Raw genomic sequence first — 14,596 nt, forward strand, 5'->3', positions numbered from 1 at the left:
AACGGCTGACAGACGCTATGGCAACCACTTCACAGAGAATCCCTTCCTGACAAATAACGTTGGCTAAGCCCAGTATTTTTATGATGTATTATGAAAATAACAGTGTGTAGAGCGTGTGTACAAAATGTCAGAACAAGTTATTCTGTAAAATTAGCTAAATGACATTCGTTTGAAGCGTTAGCAGGAGAAAAAAAAAAAGAGACTGAGTCAAACTGCTACAAAAAGTGTCTTTGTGTCATTGAGCGTCGAATTTTGTCAGTATTTCGCATTTGATTTGAATTAGGTTTAACAAGTGCTCCACTTCAACTGCGGGGGTGATTTAACGACCCGTGAGGCTTTTAGACGTTTTCAGGGATGTTTGTTCACTGACCGACAGCCTCTAAAGAAACGTTCCCTGGTAACTTAGATTTTTACTAACTGTTAGTGAAGAAACTTCGCACATGTCTGACTGGAAAAACGCTTTCGAGAGAAACCGAGTGATCCCTCCTCACAGTCAAACCGCCAGACAAGCTCCAGGATCTTCTCAAGGTCTACAGCTGCTCTTCAAACAGATCGATGGACTTCACATAAGACAGGTGGGGGTTTCATTCAGATAAAACGTTACATATTATGTAAAAGTTAAGATGTATTGTTAGATCATGTTACTAGTCATAATTTTTCATATTTTAAGCACCATATTTTAAAGTACAAATATTCAATTTCAGGGGTATTCTTAAAGGCACAGTTCACCCAAAAATGTAAATTCTGTCAGCATTTAACTTAACGTACTCACCCTCAAGTTGTTCTAAACCTGCATTCAGTTCTTTCTTCTGTTGTACATAAAAGACGATAATTTGAAGTAACTGAAGTAAATGTGAACTGATTTGAAGTAAATGTAAAAATGGTTGCTGGTCCCCATTGACTTCCATAGTATAGAAAAAAAAAAAAATACTATGGAAGTCAGTGGGGACCAGAAACTGCATGGTTATCTACTTTATTTAAAATATCTTGTTTTGTGTTCAGCAGAAGAAAGAAACTCATGCAGGTTTAGAACAACTTGAGGGTAGATAAATAATGACAGAATTTTCATTTTTGGGTGAACTATCCCTTTAAGCCCATCAAAACTTTGATCACACTTTCAGACATTTTTCATTTATAATTCCTAGTTCATAATGTATAAAAAACGAATATATTACACTATATAATATAATATAATATAATATAATATTATATATAAAATAAAATAAATATGATTTATTTATAATTATTATTTATTTATAATTTCTTAATAATAAATATTATATTGTATAATTTATATATATATATACATACATATATATACTGTGTAAAAGTCTAAGGCACGTTAGTATTTTCACCCCAAAAAATGGTTTTAAGCCAGTTATTTATTTCTTTTGGTGTAGTGTGTCAGTAAGAAATATCAGTTTACATTTTCGAACATTCATTTTGCCATTAATTGTAATAATCCAGTGAGATTTTTGTATGCACATGGAGTCTTACAACATATCGACAAAGACCTGTGTGTTTTGTATCACTAGTGCAGTGTCCATGTGTGTGTATATATATATATATATATATATATAAAATGTTTAGTTTTAGATTAATTATAGCATGTTACACTGCAGGAAACTGCTTGAAATGGCATGTTACCTACACAAAAACAAGTTTCAATTGAACTGAATAAAATATGTTCTTTATTACAGAGATTGGTATTTTCTCCTTTTTTCTCCTTTTCTTCTTTTGGTTGGTATGTCAACAGTCAGAGTTGCCACAATCACTCCAGTATCAGCTGCGCGTGACCCTGTTTGACTCGGGTCACCAGCACTTCTTCGGCCACACATGGAAGAGCAGCGCACACTCTCTCAGTGGCACGTCAGGTCAGAGCGGTCGAGTGCTTTTCAATGAGGTAGGGTGACTCATTTCACACTGAATGATGATATTTAGTGTTATTTCATGATGCAAAACCTTTTCATGCTTAACAAAGGGTGCTGTTCATTCTGAAGTCGTGTTATCTTCTTGCCCTATTCCATGTAGAGATGTAACCTCTTTAAAGTAACAGCTCAGAATGAACACATTAATTGCAGAATTACAGTAGCTTGAGCTGTGCATCTGTACAATAAATCTGTTTTAGACTTGGTTCCTAGTTGAGTAGGAAGCTGCTCTTAGGCCCCTGTCTAGCTTTTGTCCATTGTCAATCTTGTTGTCTTACTCTGTAGAGGAAATATTTACAGAATCAAGGGCCAATAAGTCTGGGGCTCAACAAAAAGGACCAGTTTAGATTTTTTCTTGCCCTGTCCTTTCCCACAGAAAATGTAAAAAACATAAATAGGTGTAATAGCTATTTAGTAAAAAAATAAAGAAAATAATAAGGCCTATTATATATTATAAAAAAATATTTTTCTTGTCTTTGATGCATATTGTGTATCGTGCATTTTTAGACACAATATTGCCAGTTTCTTATCTGTTTTGACTTCATCAATGAAATCAAATCAGTTGAGTGAATGATTCAGTGACTCATTCATAGAGACAGTTACACTTTGTCTACACTGGATGTGATTGACACAATGCAATGTGACAAAAGACAATTAGACTCCATTATAATCAGTGATGTTGTCTACACTAGTTGCTGCACACGACACACGATGTAAACTAATGCCTCGTTCTATTTATGACGTACTCCAAGCATTCGCGATACCTCTCATAGGAAGGACAAATGGATTTGCTCTGGTTGCTTTGTCACATCCAGTGTAGAAAGCTTCTAGCTGTTGCGGCGCGATGCGACGCGTCAACGGTCGTGTCCTGTGTAGACACGGTGTTAGTTCCTGAATGAACCAGTGTTTTTGAACAAATGATTTGAGGGAATGACTCACTCCTAACGGCACTTGTCGTCACTTACTGGTTTCGATTTAACCTGCATTAAAAGTGTTTATTGAGCCTTGTTTTAGTGGTTAGGTGTACCAAAGTTCCTTTAGGGAAGGTCATTTCACTCTGCTGCCATCTTTGAAATGCCTCTCAGGCTGCTATTTCAGTCATGCAAGTACAACTTTTATCTCTTAGTTTGAATGGGGAAACATCAAATTCTTCAGAGCTGTTCACCAAGCTTACGATTAATTTCATATTTGAAATCACCAATGAAATCTGACAACAACTGTCTCATTAGGTTTTGTTTCTAAACGCTCAAACCATGACAAACAACTGCATTTTTCAGGCTGGACCAGCCAATGCACATGTGCAGTCATAAGGCCAATTCACACTGCACCAACAGACGGCAACAGACACATCATTGTGTTTTTGTTGGATCAGTCAGGGTCTGTTGGCATCTCTCTTAGCTTGTTTTCGCCAAATGAAAATGGTGAATTGGGGTTTGAATGTCTGAGAAGTGTCTTTCTGTATTCTGGTGACTGTCGGCGTTAGTCTGCCTCTGTCGGACGCCTACAAGCACGCGTCTCAGAATACTGACGTCTCAGGCAGCTGCAGTGACGTGATGATTTTACAAATTTGATAAACTTTTATTTAGAAGGCGGGACTAATTCTGCCATATTGTGCTTTGCACTTTCTCCCATTCATAATAATATGAGTGCACCATCTTCATAAATGATTTGGGTGTACTTACACCCCCCCACCCCCAGACTTTCCATTATGTCTTTGAGGCAATGCATTTAAAAAACAAAAAAAACAAATCTTTTGCAGTAATGATAGCAGTCATACTGACCCTGGGTGCACATTTATGAACAGGCTCTTTGTCACAGCTCAACTTCTAAGTTGTGCTGAAACTCTCAGGTTTGAAAGTGCTGGCAGTACACATCACACTCAAACCAAACCCAGCAGAGTTTATTGGAGATGCTGAGAGAGGCCAGAACACGTCCGTCAAGCACAATAAAGGCCCATCTGAAGCTGTGAATTTACTGTCCAGCTGTCCAGAGGACCACATGCACGCACACACTTCTGTCTGCATGCCTGGCACCACTGTAATTCACTTAAATCTTCCATTATGGGCTCTTAGACCCACCGAGTGGAAATAAAAGTTCTTGAAAATGTCCACTCTGAGTCACAGACCATGGAGAGCATAGTTAATGTCTCCAGCATGCTCCATTTCCAGCTACCCACTGTGCCTTTGTGTTTTATTACATGTTGCTATTTCTCCCCAAACAGCTGTGTGGCTCTGCATATTGAATTGAAAATTGTCTCCCTCTTGCCTTCCTGTCAACCATTTGGATTTTTTTTTTGTTATGCAATCAACGGTTCACGATTGCATTGCCCTGTTTTTGGCACAACTGCTTGTGGCAAGCAAATCAAGAGAATTTGCCCACCACAAAACTGTAATATTTTTTTTAACAAGGATACATTTTGTTCAGTTTTCCCCACTCTTTTTAATGTATGAATTTTAATGACTCTTCTAGTCATTTGTGATTTACTAGATAAGCATTAGAAAAATCTGCTAATAAATCATTCAGACCATAGGCCTGTTCCATGAAACCGGTTTCAGTTGCTACAACAGGTAAGTATGAGATAAGTTTGAGCAAACTCTAAGCTAAAGAAGGTGGATTGGTTTTTTTTGTGGTGTTAATCACCATGGTAACTTATGCTACATGGCTAACCCGCAAAGCAGGTTTTGTTCTGGTTTAGAAGCAAAGTGACATATATCTGATGAAATAAAGCCACTGGCACTCCCGCTGTATCTCTCACTCCAAATTAAAGCAGTTTCTAGTGATAAAAGTTTGGAGACATATTTGTTGCCAATTATTTATTTTATATGGATTACAATTATGTATAATTCATATAATATATTCATAATGATTAAATGAATGGATAATTAATGTTAAACGTTGCATTTAAATGAATATAAATATACATATAAATACAAGCTTCAATATATATATAAAGCCTTTAAACCGAATAAGCTTTCTTTTGAGCTCTTTTTGAACCTATATAAATTATTTTAATTCAGTTGATTCACTTGCATTAATATAGTCAGGTATTTTCTTTCAGCTGCCTTCTCAAACTTTCGCCGCAGCAGCAGTTTATTCCTGACTTGTAAATGCATTAAAATTCATGGTAATTTTCCATCACAGTCTCTTAATTTTCAGCAGAAGATTGAATTGTGCCGGCTCTCTCACCAGAAGTAAATCAGATGTTAATGTTCTCCATGTTCCGTGTGATTGGCTGTTTGCTGCACAGGTCACACTTTCAGGAGCAAGCGCTTCAGAGTTAATCTCGAACTCTGGATTAAACCTGAGTTGACAGAGAATATTGAATATTCATAATATTGAACTTACTATTCATCAATGAATCCTTATTTTAATCTGTATATTAATCAGCACAACTGTTTTCAACAATGATAATACTAACTAGAATGTACATTTCCTGAAGAAAATGTGAAGTGGTGCTTGCAGTGGAAAAATTCACCACTGGGCAGATGCTAACACAATTAACATGTTGTGATACCATGATATACCACATTTTAGCATTATTTACCACGATTTACCATGTTTGTAAGATGATTTATTACGATTTACTACATTCCAGCATGATTTACTATGATTAACATGCTGTTAAAATGATGCTAGCAGGATTAGCATGTTGTTAGCATGATTAGCATGTTGGTTGGATGATGCTAGCATGATTAGCATGTTGCTAGCATGCTTTTAACAAGATGCTAGCATGATTAGCATGTTGCTAGCATGCTTTTAACAAGATGCTAGCATGATTAGCATTTTGCTACCATGTTTTTAGCTAGATACTAACATGATAAGCATGTTGTTAACATTATGCAAGCTTGATTAGCATGTTGCTAGCATGATTAGCATGTTGCTAGCATGATGCTAGCTTGATTAGCATGTTGCTAGCATAATGCTAGCATGATTAGCATGTTGCTAGCATGATGCTAGCTTGATTAGCATGATGCTAGCATTATGCTAGCTTGATTAGCATGTTGTTAGCATGATGCTAGCTTTATTAGCATGTTGGTAGCATAATGCTAGCATGATTAGCATGTTGCTAGCATGATGCTAGCTTGATTAGCATGTTGCTAGCATGATGCTAACTTGATTAGCATGTTGATAGCATGATACTAGCTTGATTAGCATGTTGCTAGCATGATGCTAGCTTGATTAGCATGTTGCCAGCTTGTTTTTAGCAAGATGCTGTTGCCAGGTGGTTGCTAGGGTGTTCTGGGTGGTTGCTATGGTGTTGCTAGGCAGTTGCTAAGGTGTTCTGGGTGGTTGCTAGGCAGTTGCTAGGGTATGCTTGGTGGTTGCTAGGCAGTTGCTAGGGTATTCTTGGTGGTTGCTAGGGCGTTGCTAGGTGGTTGCTAGGGTGTTCTGGGTGGTTGCTATGGTGTTGCTAGGCAGTTGCTATGGTATTCTGGGTGGATGCTAGGGCATTGCTAGGCAGTTGCTAGGGTGTTCTGGGTGGTTGCTAGGTGTTTTGGGTGGTTGCTAGGCAGTTGCTAGGTGTTCTAGGTGGTTGCTAGGCAGTTGCTAGGGGGTTCTGGGTGCTTGCTAGAGTTTTTTGTGGTTACTAGAGCATTTCTAGACGTTGCTATGGTGTTCAGGGTGGTTGCTAAGGTGTTTTTGTTAGTTGCTATGGTGTTACTAGGTGGTTGGTAGTTGTCAAAGATGGTTACTATGGAGTTTTTAGAGAGTTCTTAAAATCTTTAATAACAAGTGCCTTCTGTACGGCACTCGGCCTGCGGCCTCGTGCCTATGGCCGAATAGGCACAAGCATGGAGCGATATCGCAAGGCCACGAGAGTAAAATTGCTTTAAAAAATATTAAAAAAATAAAAAAATGTTTTTTTTTGGTTTAGGGTAGTTGCTAGGGAGTTCTTAGTGGTTGCTAGGGTGCTGAAACTGGTTGCTAGGGTGTGGCTATGAAGATTTTAGGCCATAACTTATTGGCTGCTTGATAATATAAATCCTCTGAGGGAGAGAGAGAGGGAGAGACGCAGGGGTGTCAGGCCCTTTGGAGTCTGTGTGTGTGAAAACGTCGGTTGGGATTCAAATATTTTTAGAACTCCCAATGTTAAGTCAATGGGACTTTTTTGGCCGCTTTTTCGTCCGCTGTGCGAACATCGTACACCCGATCGCTTAGAAAAGTCATAGCACACCTCTCCTCAATGAGCCGGTCGATTTGACACCTCACTCAGGGGTCTGTGACAAACGGTGCGGGGCGCATTACGCGCCAAACTTTTGTCCGGAATAATAATAAGAAAAAGAATAATAACTAGAATGTACATTTCCTGAAGAAAATGTGAAGTGGTGCTTGCAGTGGCAAAATTCGCCACTGGGCAGATGCTAACACAATTGACATGTTGTGATACCATGATATACCACATTTTAGCATTATTTACCACGATTTACCATGTTTCTAAGATGATTTATTACGATTTAACACATTCCAGCATGATTTACTATGATTAACATGTTGTTAGAATGATGCTAGCAGGATTAGCATGTTGTTAGCATGATTAGCATGTTGGTTGGATGATGCTAGCATGATTAGCATGTTGCTACCATGCTTTTAGCTAGATGCTAACATGATTACCATGTTGCTAGCATGATGCTAGCTTGATTAGCATGTTGCTAGCATAATGCTAGCATGATTAGCATGTTGCTAGCATGATGCTAGCTTGATTAGCATGATGCTAGCATTATGCTAGCTTGATTAGCATGTTGTTAGCATGATGCTAGCTTTATTAGCATGTTGGTAGCCTAATGCTAGCATGATTAGCATGTTGCTAGCATGATGCTAGCTTGATTCGCATTATGCTAGCTTGATTAGCATGTTGCTAGCATGATTAGCATGTTGCTAGCATGGTGCTAGCTTGATTAGCATTTTGCTAGCATAATGCTAGCATGATTAGCATGTTGCTAGCATGATGCTAGCTTGATTAGCATGATGCTAGCATTATGCTAGCTTGATTAGCATGTTGTTAGCATGATGCTAGCTTTATTAGCATGTTGGTAGCATAATGCTAGCATGATTAGCATGTTGCTAGCTTGATTAGCATGTTGCTAGCATGATTAGCTTGTTGCTAACATGATGCTAGCTTGATTAGCATGTTGCTAGCATGATGCTAGCTTGATAAGCTTGTTGTCAGCATGTTTTTAGCAAAATGCTGTTGCCAGGTGGTTGCTAGGGTGTTCTGGGTGGTTGCTATGGTGTTGCTAGGCAGTTGCTAAGGTGTTCTGGGTGGTTGCTAGGCAGTTGCTAGGGTATTCTTGGTGGTTGCTAGGGCGTTGCTAGGTGGTTGCTAGGGTGTTCTGGGTGGTTGCTATGGTGTTGCTAGGCAGTTGCTATGGTATTCTGGGTGGATACTAGGGCATTGCTTGGCAGTTGCTAGGGTGTTCTGGGTGGTTGCTAGGTGTTCTGGGTGGTTGCTAGGCAGTTGCTAGGTGTTCTAGGTGGTTGCTAGGCAGTTGCTAGGGTGTTCTGGGTGCTTGCTAGAGATTTTTGTGGTTACTAGAGCATTTCTAGACGTTGCTAGGGTGTTCAGGGTGGTTGCTAAGGTGTTTTTGTTAGTTGCTATGGTGTTACTAGGTGGTTGGTAGTTGTCAAATATGGTTACTATGGAGTTTTTATAGAGTTCTTAAAATCTTTAATAACGAGTGCCTTCAGTACGGCACGAGGCCTGCGGCCTTTTAAATTGCTTTAAAAAATAAAAAAAATGTAAAAAAATGTTTTTTTTTGGTTTAGGGTGGTTGCTAGGGAGCTCTTAGTGGTTGCTAGGGTGCTGAAACTGGTTGCTAGGGTGTGGCTATGAAGATTTTAGGCCATTACTTATTGGCTGCTTGATAATATAAATCCTCTGAGGGAGAGAGAGAGGGAGAGATGCAGGGGTGTCAGGCCCTTTGGAGTGGTGTGTGTGTGAAAACGTCGGTTGGGATTTGAATTTTTTTAGAATGCCCAATGTAAAGTCAATGGGGACTTTTTTGGCCGCTTTTTCGTCCGCTGTGCGAACATCGTACACCCGATCGCTTAGAAAAGTCATAGCACACCTCTCCTCAATGAGCCGGTCGATTTGACACTTCACTCAGGGGTCTGTGACAAACGATGCGGGGCGAGTTTCGCGCCAAACTTTGTCCAGAATAATAATAATAATAAGAATAATAAGTATGAGCAATAACAATAGTGATGCTTTCAAAAAAGCACCACTAATAAGTATGAGCAATAACAATAGTGATGCTTTTAAAAAAGCACCACTAATAAATGTTACTTGAGCACAAAAGTTGCATATTAGAATGATTTCTGAAGGATCATGTGACACTAGAGTAATGGCTTCTGAAAATTCTGCTTTGCTTTAATGCTTTACCTCAGCTTGGCCGAAAACCAAAACGGAAAATGCTTTTAAATTTTTTTTATTTCTTATTTTAAATTAGATTTTTTTTGTATAATTGTATTAATATTAGACTTTTTAATGAAATGTAACAATTTTAATGATACTGAAAAAAAAAAAAAAAAAAAAAATACAAGCAAATAAAATAAAATAACCACACTTTTATTGAAAGTAACACTAAAATTGGAAAGAAAATATTAATTTTAAATATCAATATATTATTATTTATTCAGTTCTATGCAACAGAATCAGATTTTACAGATTTATTTTTTTACCAATTATCCAAATAATGTATAGTCCTACAAAGCTAATATTATCAGAGCATGTGAGCAGAGCGTAGCGGGGAGCATGTCAGTGTCATTTTACCAGCGTTGCCCAGCTTGTCTGCGCGTTATTTGAGCAGACTTTGCTTTTCCGATGAGCGTGATCGGTACATAAATGGAGCATTCGCATGGGCGAATTTTCGGCAGCCAAATTTTCAGTGCATTCCTATTTGCCACATAGGGTTCTGGGGAGAAAATGTTTTCAGACCTAGAAAAAACTGATTATTAGAAGATGCAAAAGTCATGACCAATGTTTTCTTAAGTAAATAGTATGTCTTTGTTTTGAATCACGTGCTTCACTTACATAAGTATTATTATTATAATTTGTCTTGATGCATTTATTATGTTGTAGATCCTCATAAAGATACCTGAGGAACTACAATCCATAAAGATGCCCAATTATTTACTTCCCAAAGCCAAATGCTTGGTGAGAGTTAATTTTTGATCTTGCTTGTACCCAAATGTTATTCACTAATTAGCCTGGCTAATTCATTTTCTGCTGTCTAACACAGAGCGAGAGGTTCTTGTTTATGGAATTGTGATGTGCTAATTTCCACCGTTGTCAGTGCTGAAGCCGAATAAAACGACTGCTCTTCTGTGAAACCCCAGGAGCAGCAGCAGCACAGAAGAGGACTGCGAGATCACATAAGGTCTGTCAGACATGATGGATCTGTTTTAATATATACGCCGCAGAGAAAGACTCCAAACAGGGGGAGTGATTATAGAGGAATGAAGATAGAATTAAAGCGTGGCTCTCCCTCTGGCCCGACTCTAATGGAGGGGTGTTATGACAAAACCCATGTTTGTGTGGAGACATAGGAATCGATAGATCTAATTTGATCAGTGACCTTGAGTTTGAGGGATGAACATTTGAATGCCTGTGTTGATTTAAGTGAAAAGGAAGCTATTTGTTGGATTAAGCCTAATTTATCATGAATTTTCAATTGGGAACCACAATCAGCCATATATTATGAGATGATATTTGGCTTCTTAAATGAGCCCTAAAGTCCCAATTTTGTTGTACAGCTAATCAGATGTTTCTCTTCTAAGGATGTTGGAGTGTCAAACCAGCCTTATGTTTTTAAAAGTTCAGCCTTTTTGAACCCTATAAATCACAGTTTGTGTCTGAGCATGGTTTATTCATGGTGGCTGCCATAAAGCTCCTTGTCCTGTAGAGGGCAGTGCTGTCACACAGTAGAGTGGAAGTGTGGTTGGGCTTGGGTTCAGAAGAGTCAGACTTTTTCCATTTACTCCCCCTGTGTGATGTTAACCTGTCTCTCCTCACTGGCTGTATGATGGGCAAAGTACAAAACGGCAGTGTCAATAGGGAGCTGTGCTATCTATAGAGCCATAGCAGATATGTTCAGGTCATATTTCACCCCCAGATAAAAAGAAAAAAACAAGAAATTACATTTTGCATGAACAAAATGAAGCCTGTTATGAAGGGCCATTAAGATCTTGCCTTGTGATATTAGTTTCAGGACAATTAAACAATCTTTTACATCCAAATTCTCATTACTGAAATGCAGTGAATTATTTAATTAATCTAATTCTCATTACTGAGAATGTGGGAAAAAAATCATGCTTATTACTTTGTGGATACAGTTATAATGTTTATTTATTCTTTTTTTTTTTTTTTACCCCAAATCAAAAGCAAAGAATAAGAAATGCATAAAAAAAATAAGGCCTGTTTTTATGACCTTTTAAGATTTTTATTTATTTGTTTGTTTGTTTTACCACGACAATTGAGGACATTGTACTCACTCACTCACACTCTCTCTCTCTCTCTCTCTCTCTCTCTCTCTCTCTCTCTCTCTCTCTATTTATTTATACAACCGTTCTTTCTGGTTCTCGAATCTGATTGGCTGAGAGCCTTTTCCAGTCGTGCGATATTCCCCCAGTATCAGCACTGGAACCGTTTCACCGTTTGTATCACTCCGCTTGCGGCGACTGTCATGGCGGTCGAGCAAATCCACTATTTTTTACAAATACTACTGTTGTTGTGTCACGAAATGTAGTTTTAATGTCCCCCTGTGGTGAAAATCAAGTTTTTAATGTTGTTTATATGTCTAGTGGTGTTTTTAATATTCTTTAAGACAAACCATGTGCAAATTCACAAGTCAACACCATTGCTGAGTATTTTGTCTTTTAAAACTGCAGTAAACCAAAGACAGTCTCAAAAACGCGGTTTGAAATCGCGTCACAAAACTACAAACTACCTTGTAACCAATCACGACAGCTTTAGCATATCATTAACATCGAACTAGCAGAGGAGTCTCAAGAGATGCCAGCTTATCCCGGTATATTTTTCTGTAAATATGAAAAATTGGGTAGATTTAGCAATATATTGGGTGTATGATGTATATTACGATGTTATAATGAACTATATGCCTTTCTTTCCTGACGTTCTGAGTTGTTCAAAGCGTTTCTGATAATTGTTAGAACTCTGAGATGGCGAACAGGAACATGGTTTGTGTAATATTAGCAATGCATTATTAGCTGACTGATAACATAGTCAAGCAAAAGGCTAATCGTATTAATTACCATTATGTGTCAGACATTGTAAAGAGCGATACCATTGTGCAGAGTTTACCTCAGTAAGTTGGCTGAGTGAATCTGTGAGCTGGCGTGAGTGGGGGCGGAGCTAATTAGCATATTCTCGGATTGACTACAGGGGTACTTTAAGAGTTTTTTTAAGCGAGAATGTAGTTATTTAGACCTCAAATATGTTACTCATATATAAACATAGCACCTATTTCACAATTTGTTTAGAATCAGCAGCCGTTCAACGCTCATGTACCCGCAGAGAACAGCATCATTTTGGCCAGTCCTTCGGGAATTTGCCGCTGGCTCTTATGTAGATAGTGGTGAAACATGAGATATAATTCATTTTGGGTATATCAAACAGGCAATCTTTGGACTTATTAATCTGTTAGTCTGTCCAGAGCAAATAGATGTTAGAGATAGAGTTACGGGGGAAATGAAGTTACATAACTTTATATTTAGGCTATATTTAACTTAAATCCTGTAGAGCGCTGCTTTTGCATGTTTGACTGAATTGTTTGCTCGTGTTTGTTTTTATTGTCTTTTATAATGGCTATTGTTGTTTTTAAAATGCCTATTTGGTATTAAACAAGGGTCCTTTAGACTTCAGTGACAGTTACATTATTACACCATAAGAGAGCAGCAAAGACTGTCTTTATGAGTGACTGGTTGTAAACAAGGAAGTTGTTTTAGCGCTGTCATGGGAAATCTTTTAAAAGGACAAAGATATCGCTTTCCTCAGCGGACATTCAAACTGAATTTTTATAATGGATATAATATTATGGACATCGACCTGAAGAATGAATGTTATATCAGATTCAGGTAATACTCGTTTAGTCGATCTCTCTCTCTCTCTCTCTCTCTCTCTCTCTCTCTCTCTCTCATAATACCAAATTACTGTCTCTACATAATACAATAATCTTAAATGAAGCGACTCAACGTTCCTTCACTGCTAGTTCTAAAGTGACGTTTTAGAATTAGTAACGGAGGCTTGGGCTCAACTGTCAAACTGAGATTTGAATCAGTGCCGGAAGGAAGTAGTTCTGCACAAAGAGTGTTTTTTAAGACTCTGTTGTTGTTTCTTATTTATTTACTCACGTGTGCCGTTGAACTGTTGTATAAACGCAATATCATATCAATAATTATTCTCAGCTTTTGTTAACTTTCTGAGTAGGTGCTTCTAGTCTAGGTCGCACAAAGGTTAAAAGCTTGATTCACACCTAATTGATCTTAGAAGCCGGTGACACATGTCCCCCCAATTAGACAACATTTTATGAAATGCGACTGCACTCTGTAGAGAACTTTAAGCTCTTATTAGTGCTTATTTAGTTTGCTATGCCCACAGTCTGGACTCTAAATTAGAAATCCTTTATGGATAGCCAAGAGTTCATTAAATTCTGTAATTAGTTGTGGGAGAAAAGTGTTTTTAAATGCGCTGTGATGTAGCGTTCTGGGACGTCCATTCATTCCTCTGGGTCGGTTTGATTTTCATCCACGAGAGCCTCTCGGTAAACGTGCTGCCAGCGCTCTGCCAGGTGCTTCATCTCTTATTCAACTTTCACAGCGTTCAATATGCTGGACCATAAGGTCTACGGATATCCCTCTTTCAGTGTGATTCATATTCTCAGCCTCTAAGAGCCTTGTGGATGTTTCAATACCCCTTTTAACTCTTCCACCCAATCTGACACAAGCCTAGAGATTCATTTCAATTATATATGTGGCTCACCAGCCGTCCAGGAAATGATCAATATTTCAGCTCATGGAGAACCAAACATCCCTGAGAGCAGCCGGTCCTTAAAGGCACTCACTCCCTTCAGAAGAACAGGGCAGCTCTTGACTAAGAGGAGGGTGTCACAGTTATGTTCAGTTAGTTTGTTTTAATCAGTCACATGTGTTCTTTTGTTTGATTTTTCCCGCCAGTCATCAGTTGTCATGGACACTCATCTAATCATCGCACCTGTTCGTGATCGTTTCACTATCTCTGTGTATTTAGTTCCTCTGTTTTCAGTCGTTGGTTGATGTTTGCGTGTTGTGTGTGTGTGTTTACCCTATGTTTCACACATGCACTGTTAAACCTTCTGTCTGTTCCTGTGTTTGTTGTAATATTAAAATCACTTCGTATTGGATCCTGTCTACCTTCGTCTTCATCTTCTTCGTCTTGTTACAGTGGAATTGTGAGGATTATTATTATTTGAAAATGCATACATTTGACAAACATTGTTATTTTAGTATTATTTATTTATTATTTATAAATTATATAAATATTATTAAAACTTTTATTTTATATTTTCAATTTTAATTTTAGTTTTAGTTCATTTTTTTAATTTTTGTAAACTTTTGTAATTTATTTTTTATTTTTTAATATTTCTGTACAGCTTTAATAATTTTTTTATTTA

General features: G+C 37.9%; 1 protein-coding gene across 2 annotated transcripts in view; it reads left to right on the forward strand.

Annotated features, from left to right (window-relative positions):
* The first annotated feature begins 3 nt into the window (after positions 1 to 3).
* nphp4 (nephronophthisis 4) overlaps positions 4 to 14,596 on the forward strand; it is a 168,279-nt gene continuing 153,686 nt past the window's right edge. For both annotated transcript variants that reach the window (XM_084138425.1, XM_084138426.1), the window contains exons 1-2: positions 4 to 575; positions 1,757 to 1,903. In XM_084138425.1, the coding sequence (XP_083994551.1) occupies positions 441 to 575; positions 1,757 to 1,903 (282 nt within the window). In that variant the 5' untranslated portion in view covers positions 4 to 440. The remainder of the gene's footprint in view (positions 576 to 1,756; positions 1,904 to 14,596) is intronic.

This window comes from Abramis brama, assembly GCF_963993115.1.
Source record: "Abramis brama genome assembly, chromosome: 16".
In the NCBI taxonomy this organism is placed as follows: Eukaryota; Metazoa; Chordata; class Actinopteri; order Cypriniformes; family Leuciscidae; genus Abramis; species Abramis brama.